The sequence below is a fragment of the Garra rufa genome, chromosome 10 (assembly GCF_049309525.1).
Source record: "Garra rufa chromosome 10, GarRuf1.0, whole genome shotgun sequence".
NCBI classification, from domain to species: Eukaryota; Metazoa; Chordata; class Actinopteri; order Cypriniformes; family Cyprinidae; genus Garra; species Garra rufa.
Genome location: NC_133370.1, coordinates 27,454,847 through 27,468,949, shown reverse-complemented (window position 1 = coordinate 27,468,949; position 14,103 = coordinate 27,454,847). Strand labels below are relative to the sequence as shown.

General features: G+C 33.5%; 1 protein-coding gene across 3 annotated transcripts in view; it reads left to right on the top strand.

The window, feature by feature from the left end:
- Positions 1-6,909: 6,909 nt before the first annotated feature.
- Positions 6,910-14,103, top strand: part of mast3a (microtubule associated serine/threonine kinase 3a) — a 37,049-nt gene continuing 29,855 nt past the window's right edge. For 2 of the 3 annotated variants that reach the window (XM_073848683.1, XM_073848682.1), the window contains exon 1: positions 12,966-13,414. In XM_073848683.1, coding sequence (XP_073704784.1) covers positions 13,332-13,414 — 83 coding nt within the window. In that variant the 5' untranslated portion in view covers positions 12,966-13,331. Of the gene's footprint in view, positions 7,036-10,796; positions 10,829-12,965; positions 13,415-14,103 lie in introns of those variants that run through there. The other variant, XM_073848684.1, reaches the window with a different exon arrangement.

The following is a 14,103-nucleotide window of genomic DNA, read 5'->3' as shown; positions in this document are numbered from 1 at the left end:
GATCACCCAGGTGTGTGGGCTTGCCTAAACTTGACTAAATTACATTTATATGATTCGTTTTCACAGGACACAACATATTTGTTTCCATATCGAACGACAGATGGCAGTAGAACAAGAGCCACACACAGTAGTAAAATAAAGCAGGACATATCTAAACAAAACTGAACTAAAAAAAAGGTTGAATAATTTGCATAAGTGCCAAAGCTTGCCTGTCACGTGTTGTGCGTCACATGGCCCAGATGACTCTTCTGAGTTAAAAAAAAAAGTGTGTGAAAGGTTTTTAGGTATGTTTTAAACAAACACTCTGGCATTCATGCTGTCAGAATGCCAAGAGCACCGGATTGAGTAATTGGTCATTTGAAGCCAAACAAAAAGGTGACTCTATTTAAAACACTGCGTTTGTCACGTGCACTCAATACACACCCACAATGAACTCTTTTCAAGAACTCACCATATGTTACATCAGACAAATTATATTTCTTGACCTAAATATGTAATTTTTTAATCACCCCACTTGCCCCCTTTCTGAAAGTATCCAACTCTCTTGCCACTGCAGGTTAAAGGACAAGTTCGTCCAGTTAATTTACAACTAAATTACCAAAATACACACTTACAATGAATACACGTTAAATGCTGCTTACAGGTAAATGTAATGTGGCTGCGTAGGGTTGCAATCGGTGTTACTTTTTAAAAGTAATGCAGTACAATATTGCGTTACTCCCTAAAAAAGTAACTAATTACTTTTGAAAAGGTAGTTTCTAGTTACTTTTTATGGACAGTAATGTTATGCTACTTTTGTATTAGTTTTGCATTACTTTTTAAATCTAGGCAGGGCTTGTTTATGTGTTTTTAATATAAAAAGTTCTATTTTAGCCAACGTAAAAGCCTTTTCACACCAAAAAGTGAAATGAATAAGCCTCAGGCTAAAGGTAAAATAAATACACATCTGTACAGTAGAACGCAGGAGAAGAAGGTTCAACACTCTTAAAGCAGTAGTTCACTTTCAGAACAAAATGTACAGATAATGTGAGTACATTATACCCCCTTGTCATCCAAGATGTTCATGTTTTCTTTCCTCAGTCGTAAAGAAATGGTGTTTTTTGAGGAAAACATTTCAGGATTTCTCTGCATATAATAGACTTCTATGGTGCCCCCGAGTTTGAACTTCCAAAATGCAGATTAAATGTAGCTACAAAAGCTCTAAATGATCCCAGCCGAGGAAGAAGTTTCTAATCTAGTGAAACAATCGGTTATTTTCTAAAAACGTTTACAACTTATATACTTTTCAATCTCAAACTCTCGTCTTGCCGAGCTAGTCAAGACGAGCACCTGAGGTTAAAAAATATATAAATTGTAATTTATTTTTAGAAAATAAGCATACGTTTTGCTAGATAAGACCCTTCTTTTCTCGACTGGGATCATTTAGAGCCCTTTGAAGCTGCATTTTGGAAGTTCAAACTCGGGGGCACCATAGAAGTCCATTATATGGAGAGAAATCCTGAAATGTTTTCCTCAAAAAACATAATTTCCTTACGACTGAAGAAAGAAAGACATGAACATCTTGGATGAAAAGGGGGTGAGTATGTTATCTGTAAATTTTTGTTCTGAAAGTGAACTACTCCTTTAAAAACAATGAAGCACAAATGTTTGTTCATCTAAAGTCATTTTTGCTTATTAGTATGGTTGAACTGGATTGTCAAAGGTCAGCAGCAAAGATGCTGGTTAATGAAATGGGATTATGTTATTTAACATAGTTAATTATTGCAGGTTTGCATCATATTCTGAGTTTGCATTTCACTGTTTTAATTCATTTGATGAACGCCAAATCTGTTTTTTTGTGAGTGAGCTAAATTAATGTTCACATTTAGCGTAGAACTGTTCTGTAACATCAAGTTTACACAGCCCACACAACGCATCTGTACTTCTGATTTCTCTCAACATGGGGACTGGAGACTTGTCAGTCAATAAATGGGAAAACAAATTAACTGGTGTTACTTATTTGAAAAAGTATCTCAAATATTTTCTTGTAATTTAAAAAGTAATGCCTTACTTTACTAGTTACTTGGAAAAAAGTAATCTGATTACATAACTTACCCCCAACACTGGTTGCAATATTATCACAAAATCCTCATGGTCGATTATTGCCCTTTACATTGTTAGAATTATTATAATGTTGATTAACAAAATACACTACAGTCGTTTGTGTGGAGAAACTGAATAATTAGGTTATAATTAGGCTGAGAACTTTTTATGCCTTAGAAAATGACTTGACAATGGTTATCTCAGTGGAATAAAAACAAATAGGTTATTCCAACTGGGAATAAATTACAGAAAGCGAGCAAAGAACGTCCTCGTGACTGCAGCACCCTTATGAAATAACCATGGTTTTACTACAAATAAAACAAAAAACATGATTACTATAGGTAAACCACAAATTAACCATGGTTTTGCTACACTGACCATAGTTTAACCATGGTATTTGTAGTTCATGCGCTCAACAAATATGCGTGTGATTGGTTATAATGCTCAACGCTGCAAAAAACAACGGTAAGAAGAGTTGTTTAATGGCTGCAATCAACATTTTCTCATTTCGCAATTCTCAAATCGATTTGGGGAATCTTTACCTCAAACCCCAATTAATTTACATCCCTGTAGGACACTCACCTTATAGAGCAGTTCTGTGTTTGTGTGTGTAATAGTTAATTCTAGCAACAGTGCTATTGATAAAGTAGTGAAAATGTTCCATGTGTTTCCCCTCAGTCTATTCATTAATAAACGTGGGTGTAAGCAATAGTGACAAATCTCAGCTTCACGATAAAAAAGACATAATACAGAAACAACATCTCCATTTATCTGACACCCAGGTTTTGGTGTCAGACGTTGGTTTTCCTGAAGATGTAGGTTATATAGATAAATGAGTCCCTCTAGTGGTTACTGTGGAAAATAGCAAAAACTGAACATAAAAAAATAAAGCTATAGACACATTGCTTATTTTTGAAAATGTCAAAATATGTTACTTTTTAGGTAAAATAAATGCTTTAAAAGACAATATAAACTGAAAACCAATATAAGTTACACTTCCAGTCAAAAGTTTTTGAACAGTAAGATTTTAAATGTTTTTAAAGAAGCCTCTTCTGCTCACCAAGCCTACATTTATTTGATCAAAGTACAGAAAAAATGTACATTTAAAATAACTGTTTTCTATTTGATTATATTTTTAAATGTAATTCATTCCTATGATTTCAAAGCTGAATTTAGCATAATTATTCCAGTCAAAACATTTATTTATTATGTTGAAAACAGCTGAATATTTTTTTTTCAGGTAAAATAAAATTTCAGAAGAACAGCATTTATCTGAAATAGAAATCGTTTGTAACATTATAAATGTCTTTATCATCACTCTTGATCCATTTAAAGCATCCTTATTCAATAAAATGAATTATTTCTATATTTTCTTTCAAAAAAAAAAAATTAGAAAATTGGAATGATTTCTGAAGGATCATGTGACACTGAAGACTGGAGTAATTTAGCTTTGAACACAGGAATAAATTACATTTTAAAATGTATTCAAATAGAAAACAGTTATTTTAAATAGTAAAGATATTTCACAATTGTACTGTTTTTGCTGTACTCAAATAAATGCAGGCTTGGTGAGCAGAATAGACTTCATTAAAAAAACATTAAAACACGTATTGTTCATGTTCAAAACTTTAGACTGGTAGTGTACATATAACAAAAAAAGCAGAGAAGGCAATAATTACATTATGCAAAATTCCAAAACCCCCTTAATCACTGCAGAAAGCCACAGCTCTTGCGTAAATTCTGTCACGAAAATCTTTATACGTATTATGAATGTACTAAAATCTTAGAAATTAATACATTTGCTAGACTTCATCATAAACCATTTCATAAACTTGGACACATTTCTTAAATTATGAATTGGGTAGGAAGCAGGGAAAAAGCTCAGCCTCAAAAGCTGGATATAATATAATAATTGTCATGCTCAAATAACTCTAACAAGCACAAATGATCCTGTCTTTGTTCCAGGAACACAGTGCATCAAACACACACAGTAATAGGAAAGGACAAAAAGCAGTGGACTGTAAAGACCACACTCCCCTTCATTTACCACAACAAATAACTGCACAGAAAATAAATAAATAAACAATGGGCAAAAGGGACTAAAGGAAACTATTTGGTCCATTAAAGTGCAATTTTAAAATTAAATAAATAATGTGCACTCAAAATCAGTTGGGTATTAAAAAAAAAAAACAAGGATTTACATTGTAATAGTCATTGGAAAAACCATTTAAAGATTGCATTCTGTGCATAAAAGGAGAGCAGAGGGGGACAAAGAGCGACTCATGCTGTGTTGTGATGTTGTTCATTCAATGTTGCATTGTTAAATCAAAGCACTGTGGTGCCACTTGGTGACAGACAATACTCAAATCAGCAAACAATATCGCATGACTGACAGTGCCAGGCTAACTGCCCAAATTATTCCAGTTTTCTGAAAATGGGAATGTTTCATTAGCAAAACTGGTATATATATATATTTTTTTTTTTTCCATTTATCAAAAGTTTAAGTCTCAAATACAACAAATAAGACACTGTATGCACCAAAGACATTGGAAGGGACAACATTAAATATATAATTACAGTGGTGTGAAAAAGTGTTGGCCCCCTTCCTGATTTTTTTTTTTTGCATGTTCGTCACACTTTAATGTTTCTGATCATCAAACAAATTTAAATATTAATCAAAGATAACACAAGTAAACACGACATGCAGTTTTTGAATTAAGTTTTTTTATTATGAAGGGAAAACAAAATCCAAACCCACATGGCCCTGTGTGAAAAAGTGTTTGCCCCCTAAACTTAAAACCTGGTTGGGCCACCATTAGCAGCAACAACTGCAATCAAGCGTTTGCGATAACTTGCAATGAGTCTGTTACAGTGCTGTGCAGGAATTTTGGCCCACTCATCTTGGCAGAATTGTTGTAATGTAATGTGCTGTGTTACTTTTATGCCAGATGTAATGGGACACACACCTTCCAAAAAGTTCAACTTTTGTCTCATCAGTCCACAGAGTATTTTCCCAAAAGTCTTGCTGATCATCAAGATGTGTTCTGGCAAAACTGAGACGAGCCTTTATGTTCATTTTGCTCAGCAGCGATTTTCGTCTTGGAACTCTGCCATGCAGGCCATTTTTGCCCAGTCTCTTTCTTATGGTGGAGTCATGAACACTGACCTTAACTGAGGCAAGAGAGGCCTGCAGTTCTTTAGATGTTGTTGTGGGGTCTTTTGTGACCTCTTGGATCAGTCGTCGCTGCGCTCTTGGGGTAATTTTGGTCGGCCAGCCACTCCTGGGAAGGTTCAACACTGTTCCATGTTTTCGCCATTTGTGGATAATGGCTCTCACTGTGGTCCCAAAGCTTTATAAATGGCTTTATAACCTTTTCCAGACTGATAGATCTTAATTACTTTCTGTCTCATTTGTTCCTGAATTTCTTTGGATCTCAACATGATGTGTAGCTTTTGAGGATCTTTTGGTCTACTTCACTTTGTCAGGCAGGTCCTATTTAAGTAATTTCTTGATTGCGAACAGGTGTGGCAGTAATCAGGCCTGGGTGTGGCTAGAGAAACTGAACTCAGGTGTGATAAACCAAAGTTATGTTTTTAAAAAAAGGGGTGGGGGGGTCATGTAGGTTTGGATTTAAATGAAAAAAAAACCCATTCATTTAAAAACTGCATGCTGTGTTTACTTGTGTTATCTTTGATTAATATTTAAATTTGTTTGATGATCTGAAACATTAAAGTGTAACAAACATGCAAAAAAATAAAAAATCATTAAGGGGGCCAACACTTTTTCACACCACTGTACATCCTATATATGGTCCATATTGGCAGAAATGAGCATAAACAATGCCACTGAACTGAACAAAACTTGCATATTTTGCTGATTATTGCTGCTGTCAATTGGTCAAAATTGTCAATTATTCTTATGTTTTGGGCTGTACTAATCGGTAGGATCGGGAAAAATGACCAAAAGTCAAAACAAATCAAGGAGAAGAGTGCAAAAAACTGTCTGAGAAACAAAAGCTGTTTGTGATTGGCCACGCTAAGCCAGGATTTCCATGGCAAGAATCTTGACAACATTCATGTTTGTTCTTATCATTTCCAGTCAGGTAGGTGAAATTTTAGACTAGTATTTTAATTAATACTGCTTACGTATTAACTTTAGTTTGTCAAAATATTGTGCCCTTTTACCTGCTTACTAAGTCCTTCTCTATAAGATTTAACAGCTTCCACATGTTTTGTCAGCTTTTTAGACAGCATAAATTAGCAGAACAACATATTTAGTAGTACATTAACCATGCAATCCACACTGTTGTTTACATCCAAGTATCGCCAATATGGCCGCACATCCAGCTAACTGACCAAATCTGATGTAAGTGCAAACCCTCCATATGAAAAAGTTTTCACTAAACACCAAAACAACTGCATTGCAAAACTGATATCACGAGATACATAAATTGTCACATAAATTCCAATAATAGCTACCAGACAGAAAACAGAAAGTAAGTAAAGTAAATTACCTCTGTGACTGTGACACACAAGCTTAAACACACGTCCATTATTAACATTAGCCTACACAATTATGTTCAGCCTAATTTGACGCTCATTTGTTAAAGAATTTTCTTTAAATTAACTGCACTGTCTACATACCCTGCCTACATTAATATGAAAGACAGCACTTCGGGAAGCTCCTCAGCACAACAACCTGATTCAAGTCACTACCGCCTTAATTGTAAAGAATCGCGCTCTGATTGGTTCCTCGCAGACACTCTCATCCTCTAGTCAGGTGACAGTGTGCTCGCTGTTTCGGGGATGGATTGGGTGACTAGGAAACAGGGTTAGAGATCTCATGAGTGAAAGACATTCATCCGTGCAGTATGGGTTAAAACAAACATAGGAAAGCTACTAAATAGATTCATAATGGATGAGCCAAATATACTGAGGCGGCGTGGTCTGCAGGTAAGAGTGAATAAGTCATGTTATTCATTTTAAATCAATTGACTATATTATTAATGTAACGAAATAAATATAGTGGTTTATCAGTATCAGCATATTTTAGGTTATTATATTTTTGTAAAGCGATCGCTGCTTCGTTGGAACCACTTATTTATATCACTCTTTTCTCATCCGTTTGTTTGTATACAATGAATAGAAAAGCGTACAGTGTTTAAAATGGCTTGTTTTAACTTGACTCGCTTTTTTTGGTTTACATACTTTGTAAATAGGCAATATAACATTATCAGTACATGTTTTATATTAACAACATAAAAAAATAAACAACAGCTGTTGATTTGATACACGTTTCAATGTAGTCGACACGTTTCAGCAGCAGTTGCCATGGTGATTACGGCATTTGTTATGCTTCGATCTGTTTATGATGGAAAGTCCTGCCTTTGCTTATTTTTGCACTACCCTCCAGATGAAATAGTGTTTATAATCTATGTCTAAATAGATTTTTTATTCTCTAATAAAGGTGCTTTGTGATGTATTTGCCTGAAACCAGAATGTCAGTAAGGAGGCGGGGGAGTGAATGAATCAAAACATATTTTTTAGTATGTATTTCTGTTTTATAAGATCTGCGTCTTAAATTCTGACATAGTAATAAGATGTTTTCCTGTTACAAATGAACAATTAACAATTTAGAAATCTGCCATTTACACCTAAACTGTGTAAATTAATGTCAAGTGGTAAATATAATACAAATATCTGTACGTGTGTGCCAGTGTTGCCAAGTCAGCAGTTTTCCCGCAGAATTGGGGTACTTTAAAGTCCCCATGAAATCAAAGTTTTTTTTTTTTTTGGCTTTTAGAATGAATATATTAACTTTAATGTTAGCTATAAGCTGGTTTGCTCTAAAACAACTACCAAATTCACAATTAGAAGATATATGCATTAAAAACTTACAGTCTCTAACTCTAACAATCACCCTGCACGTCAGCTTCTCCACAAACTTTCTGTCCAATCAGATGCTCTTTAGAATCCAAAAAGACCCACCCCCTACATGATAAATAGATGTTGAAACTGTGGCCGAAATCGGTCACTTGTTCACAGAATTAGTATTTTCTGTACGATGAATGGCAAATAGTGCGAATGGAGAGGCATGATATGTCCCGCCCTGTCTTTCTTGTTTAATTTAAAAAACGTTAACACATGAAATAATGCAGTGTGTTTCAAAGCACTTCAGTTGACCTTTAACACTGTTGCCGCGGATTGTTTTTAATGTCTGCGAGTTGAAGCGGCCCCAATAACAGGAAAAATCCTTCAGGTCCCACAAATTCTTTGGTTTTTCAACATTTTTGTTTATTTGAACCCTTTCCAACAATGACTGTATGATTTTTGAGATCTATTTTTTCACACTGAGGACAACTGAGGGACTCATATGCAACTATTACAGAATATTCAAACGCTTACTGGTGCTCCAGAAGGAAAAACGATGCATTAAGAGCTGGGGGGTAAAAAGTTTTGAACAGAATGGAGATGTGTACATTTAGCCTAAATATCATATTTTTTCATTCAGTTTTTCCTTCTTAAGCATCAGTGAGTGTTTGAACCTTCTGTAATAGTTGCATATGAGTCCCTCAGTATTAAAAGATGGATCTCAAAATCATATAGTCATTGTTGGAAAGGGTTCAAATACACAAAAATGTTGAAAAACCAAAGAATTTGTGAAACCTGAAGGATTTTTCTCAAGAACAGCAAGCAGTTAAACTGTTCAGGACAAACAAGAGACTCATGAACAACTATCACAAAAAAACAAAACAAAACACACAGCTGTGGATCATTCAGGTAACAACACAGTATTAAGAATCAAGAGGATGTAAACTTTTGAACGAAGTCATTTTTATAAATTCAACTATTATTTTCCCTTGTGGACTATATGTAAACATATTTTATGTAAATCTATATCTCTATTCAGGTAAGTACTAAATTAATAATAACATGCATTTTGCAATAACATTCGAAATAACGAAATAACATTCATCATCATGAATACATGAAAATAACAAACCAGACATGGAAGTAGACTTTCTTACCTCATGTATGAATTCTTTACATTTTTACACATCTACTGTCACCTCAGGAGGATGTTGGTCATGTATATGTGATTTCACTTCTGTAGTTAATTCCTTAATGCTTAAAATGACAGCATTTCAGCTTACTCCGTTTACAACACCCCCCTGCAGTAACTTATGAGTGATGTTCTGTCCACGCATGTCAGGTCTAACCTGTTACACAGAGGTAAACCTGAATTTCTGACTCACGTTATTTCATAATCCACAACTGCATGCACGTAAGTGTGCGATTGTGCAAAACAAAACAGAGTGACACAGCACTTAAATGGTTTATTAGAGTTTAACACCTATCATTGTGCAATACCAGTAGTACATTCATTTGTTGCCCAACTTAAGTTCACTCAGTGCACTTCTGAGCTTTACTCTGGCAAAAATCAAGTACTGCGAAATATATAAAGAAATGTTGTTTTTTTTTAAACACATCTTTTAGAAAGAGTAGCTTATTTCTTCATAAAGAGCATCCTTGAGGAAAGGTTAGGCACAAAATGAATAGAGACTAAACAAGACAACCATTGTAATTGGTCATCTACAAGACATTCATTCAAAGTGACAAAGTAAACTACACTGAAAGCCCCCTTGGAACACGACAGCCTAGGAAAAGCCAAAGCTGGCTCTTTTAAAACAAAATGAGTTGACATAAACATCTCCAACTTTTGAAGGCTGACAAATATATATCCAAAAGCAGCAGGGAATGAGTAGTGTCCATAAGGCTGAGCTTTGGATATCAGTCATGCATTTAGTGATTTGATAGCCACAAATGGTTTTATGGAAATGGATTGAGCATTATTTGTAATGGAGCTAAAGAAGATAGCAAGGGATGTTTCCACATAAGCACTTAAGTTTTTGTACTATGCCGATATTGGATTCTTTTAGGCATTTTAAGATTATACACTCCAGCCATGCAACTAATGAAGTATTCATTTGGCCTCATACTTCATGATTAATCTTTCAGATGTCCATCCAAATATTTGGTGGCCTGAACCCACTCACAGTGATTTTCCAGCCAAAAAGGGACAATGAGACATTGAAAAGCTTTAGTTTTCAGGACTGGGAATTTGGCAACTACTGAGGAATTTTGTGAGGTTATAGCATTATTTGATTATGTTAATTATGAATTAGGTCCTTAAAGCTTTATAAGCATTAAACCAAGGGTCAGTGATAAAATTGGATCCAGGAATACAAAACCAAATTTGCTCTATTTTCATTAGCTGTGTAACATTATGTGGACTACAGTTTAGTTTGAGTGGGTATAAGACAAACCTTGCATTTCCCTAATTATTGAGCTCTAAGTGGACTGGAGGATTTGTTTCTGGTTCAGAACTTTCACTAAAACCCTGTAGGTTTTAAATTGATGGCAATGTCACAAAGATAAATAATGTAGTCTTTAAAATCCAATATTTCACTGTTGTTGTGTGAGGTTGTTCATGGCCTAATTCCCTCAGTTTACTTGAGTCTCTTGAAATCCAAGGCCACCATGCTTTATATTTTCATGCAATATTAAATGCAATATTTGTGGTTCCATTAAAACCCACCTGGTGGATGCTTTCATAAAATATAGCCCAGGCTATTTGTGTCCGCAAGTGTATTATGTATGTTATGCGTGACTTCGGATATTTAAATTAACTCAGTCTTTATTACGTTTTCTAGAAGGAACTGAGCCTTCCACGCAGAGGAAATATGTGAGTAGACTTCTTATTCTAATATAATATTTTGTCATTTTTAGCTTTTATTTAGGTTGTTTTGTGTTCATATGCTTTTATGTAGTAATATTTAAAAAGGTCTGCATTAAAAAAATCATTAATAATTAAAAAATAATTAAATTAAATGCTCATAATATACATAATATATGTATTCAAAATATATAAAAAATACGTTTTTAATTTTTTTGGGGTGGAAAATTTAAATGTTTTAATCAATAGGTATTTATTCTATTATTTAATAATAGAATTTCATATGTAAGTAGGCTTCTTACTCTAATATAATATTTTGTCACTGTTATTTTTAGCTTTTAGGTTGTTTTGTGTTACTTTCATTTCTTAATTTATTTAAAAAGTGTGTATGTGTTAAATATATTAAATACATTATTAAATAATAGAATACATACCAATCGATTCAAACATTTTATATTACCAAAAGGAAAATGTCAAAATTAAGATGGCAGAAAATAAATATGCATGCCAAGCAAATTAAATTCATGTTCTCACAACTAACATATTTGATATAAATATAGTAATAATAACAGGACACAAGTTAGTTATATTTATCTGTCTGCAACTTTTGTTTTTGGTAATATGAAATGTTTTAATCGATCAGTATTTATTTTATTATTTCATAGTAGAATTTATTTTGTGAGTAGGCTCCTTACTCTAATATAAAATTTTGTCACTGTCAATTTTAGCTTTTATTTAGGTTGTTTTGTGTCTGTATACCTTCATTAATTTCTTTCACTTTTGACAATTGTAGTATTTATGTTGTATTAATATTAATAAAAATCAAAATTCATTTAAAAATTATGCATGGATATAAATATTAAAATGAAATATATTAAATAAATCATTAAATATTAGAATACATACTGACTGATTAAAACATTTTATATTACCAAAAAGAAAAGAAAATGTAAAAATTAAGATGTTGCAGACAGAAAAAAATATGCTTAATTTAAAGTCACATTTGCATAACTTATATATATATTTGATATAATAAAAAAAAAACAGGTTAAATTATAAACTCTTGACATTTCTAGTATTTCTATTTAAAATAATATATGAATATATGTATTAAAATATATTAAAAATACATTTTTACATTTTAAGCATTAGGTCTTAAGCATAAGAAATCATTTGTAAAAAAAACTGTAATAACAGGACATAAGTTTATTATTTATCTTTCTGTATGTAATTAATTACATAATTTAAAAAAATATAATTTGATATGTGAGTAGGCTTCTTATTTAATATGTTTTGTCACTGTCATTTTTAGCTTTCATTTAGGTTGTTTTGTGTTCACATACTTTCATTAATTCTTTCACTTTCGACAATTCTAGTATTTGTTGTTTTAATAAAAAAAGTCTGCATTAAAAAAATTATAATCTAAAAATTAAACAATATATTAAATAATATAATACATACCAGTCGATTTAAACATTTTATATTACCAAAAAGAAAAGAAAATGTCAAAATTAAGATGTTACAGACAGAAAAAAATATGCATGCAAAGCTAATTAGATTCACATTTGCATAACTAATATATTTGATATAATTAAAAAAAAACAGGTTAAATTATAAACTCTTGACATTTCTAGTATTTCTATATAAATTATTATTATATTAATACATATATGAAGGCATTAGGCATTTTTATGTTTTAAGCATTAGGTTTTAAGCATAAGAAATCATGTCAGAAATGTTTTTTTCTGTCTGCAACATTTTAATTTTTACATTTTATTTTTGGTAATATAAAATGTTTTAACCGATCGGTATTTATTCTATTATTTAATACTTTAATATATTTAATATTAATATTTACATCCATGCAGTATTCATTAGCATTGGGGCATTAATTAATTTACCAAGTCACAGTGACTCATATTGCTCATATGAATATTAGTCATAAAGCCGCGTCAGAGGAGGGTTTCTGAAAGTTTGAGATTTTGACAATATCCTCAGTAACACTAACCTATTACAGGCGCTTACCAGTATGGGACACTCTTTGCATGCTAAGTTAAAGGAGGCGGGTTTATTTGCCCGGCACGGTGACGTTCAAACCCCACCATGACCCCTTCTTTCAGTCAGACTCTATGACAACTTCCTCCACTCCGCGAACCCGCTTTTCTTTTATTGTTGCCCTAAACTTGTAATCGTTACAGTTGTGTCGCTATACCTTTAAACCCGCGAGCAGCGTCCGTTTAGCGGTGACAGGGTTTGAGTATATCCAGCCGATGGCATTTTCCAAACCAATGTGGCAATGTGTCACTTGTGAGAAAATAACGCAATGATGGCATCGCGCTGCTGTACTTAAGGCGCTTTCTGTCTACTCCCCCGTAACGATACTGCATGCAATGGAGTCTGTGTCGACATGGAGTTCGCCTGGGAATCACATTAGACCTCGTCGCAATGCTGCGGTGTATCACCGATGAGGATTCGTTAACTGCGGGGACTAGAAGACGAACACACCGACACCATGTCTGATCGGAATTACTGGACGGTGTGCCCGAGTTATAAAAGTCAGTTCGTTTCTGGAGGTTTAGTCAAACGACCCAAGAGGTAACAACGAGTTTAAGCATGTTACTGTGTGTTTTCGTTGTGATTGATTATTAATCGTCAAGGTTGCTCCGCCAAACTTGCTCTAACTTGGAAAAATCCCACAGGCGCAACCGCGAGAAATGTGCTTGATAAACTAGTTCCGCCTTTCAAAATCTCATTTAACTATTATGATGATATAAAATATCTGTTTTAACATTCTCGACATCGTTGTGGACAGCAAACGCACAGTTTTTCCACCCAGCCCGTTTTTGTTTCCGATAGTAAACGTGGCCCATATTGGGCTCAGCGTCTGCTGCTCATTGTCCTGTTGGCGGTGGATGGTCATATTCTGTCGTGTAGTCGTTACATATGGCTTATATACAGTTTAACCGTCTGTGATTACTTTGTCATTGTAATATTTCATGTTGAAGTCTTTGTCAACAAAGTATAGAGAGTATACTCAATAGTAGGCTAATCTGTAGTCAAAAGTTGTAAGGTCAAATAAGGAGGGGTTTATGTTTATTTGTAGTGCTTGTTTAATATGCTGAATAAGCTGAATTAAAAGTATTTTGTAATTAATTTCTTAGAAAAAAGTCTAATGCAAGCATACATATGTGGAACAGTGCAAATATTTGCTAATTTAAAAAGTTTTAGAAATAAGCAGTGCTTTAATATATATGTGTTTATCTCATTAAAATGATGAATGCTCA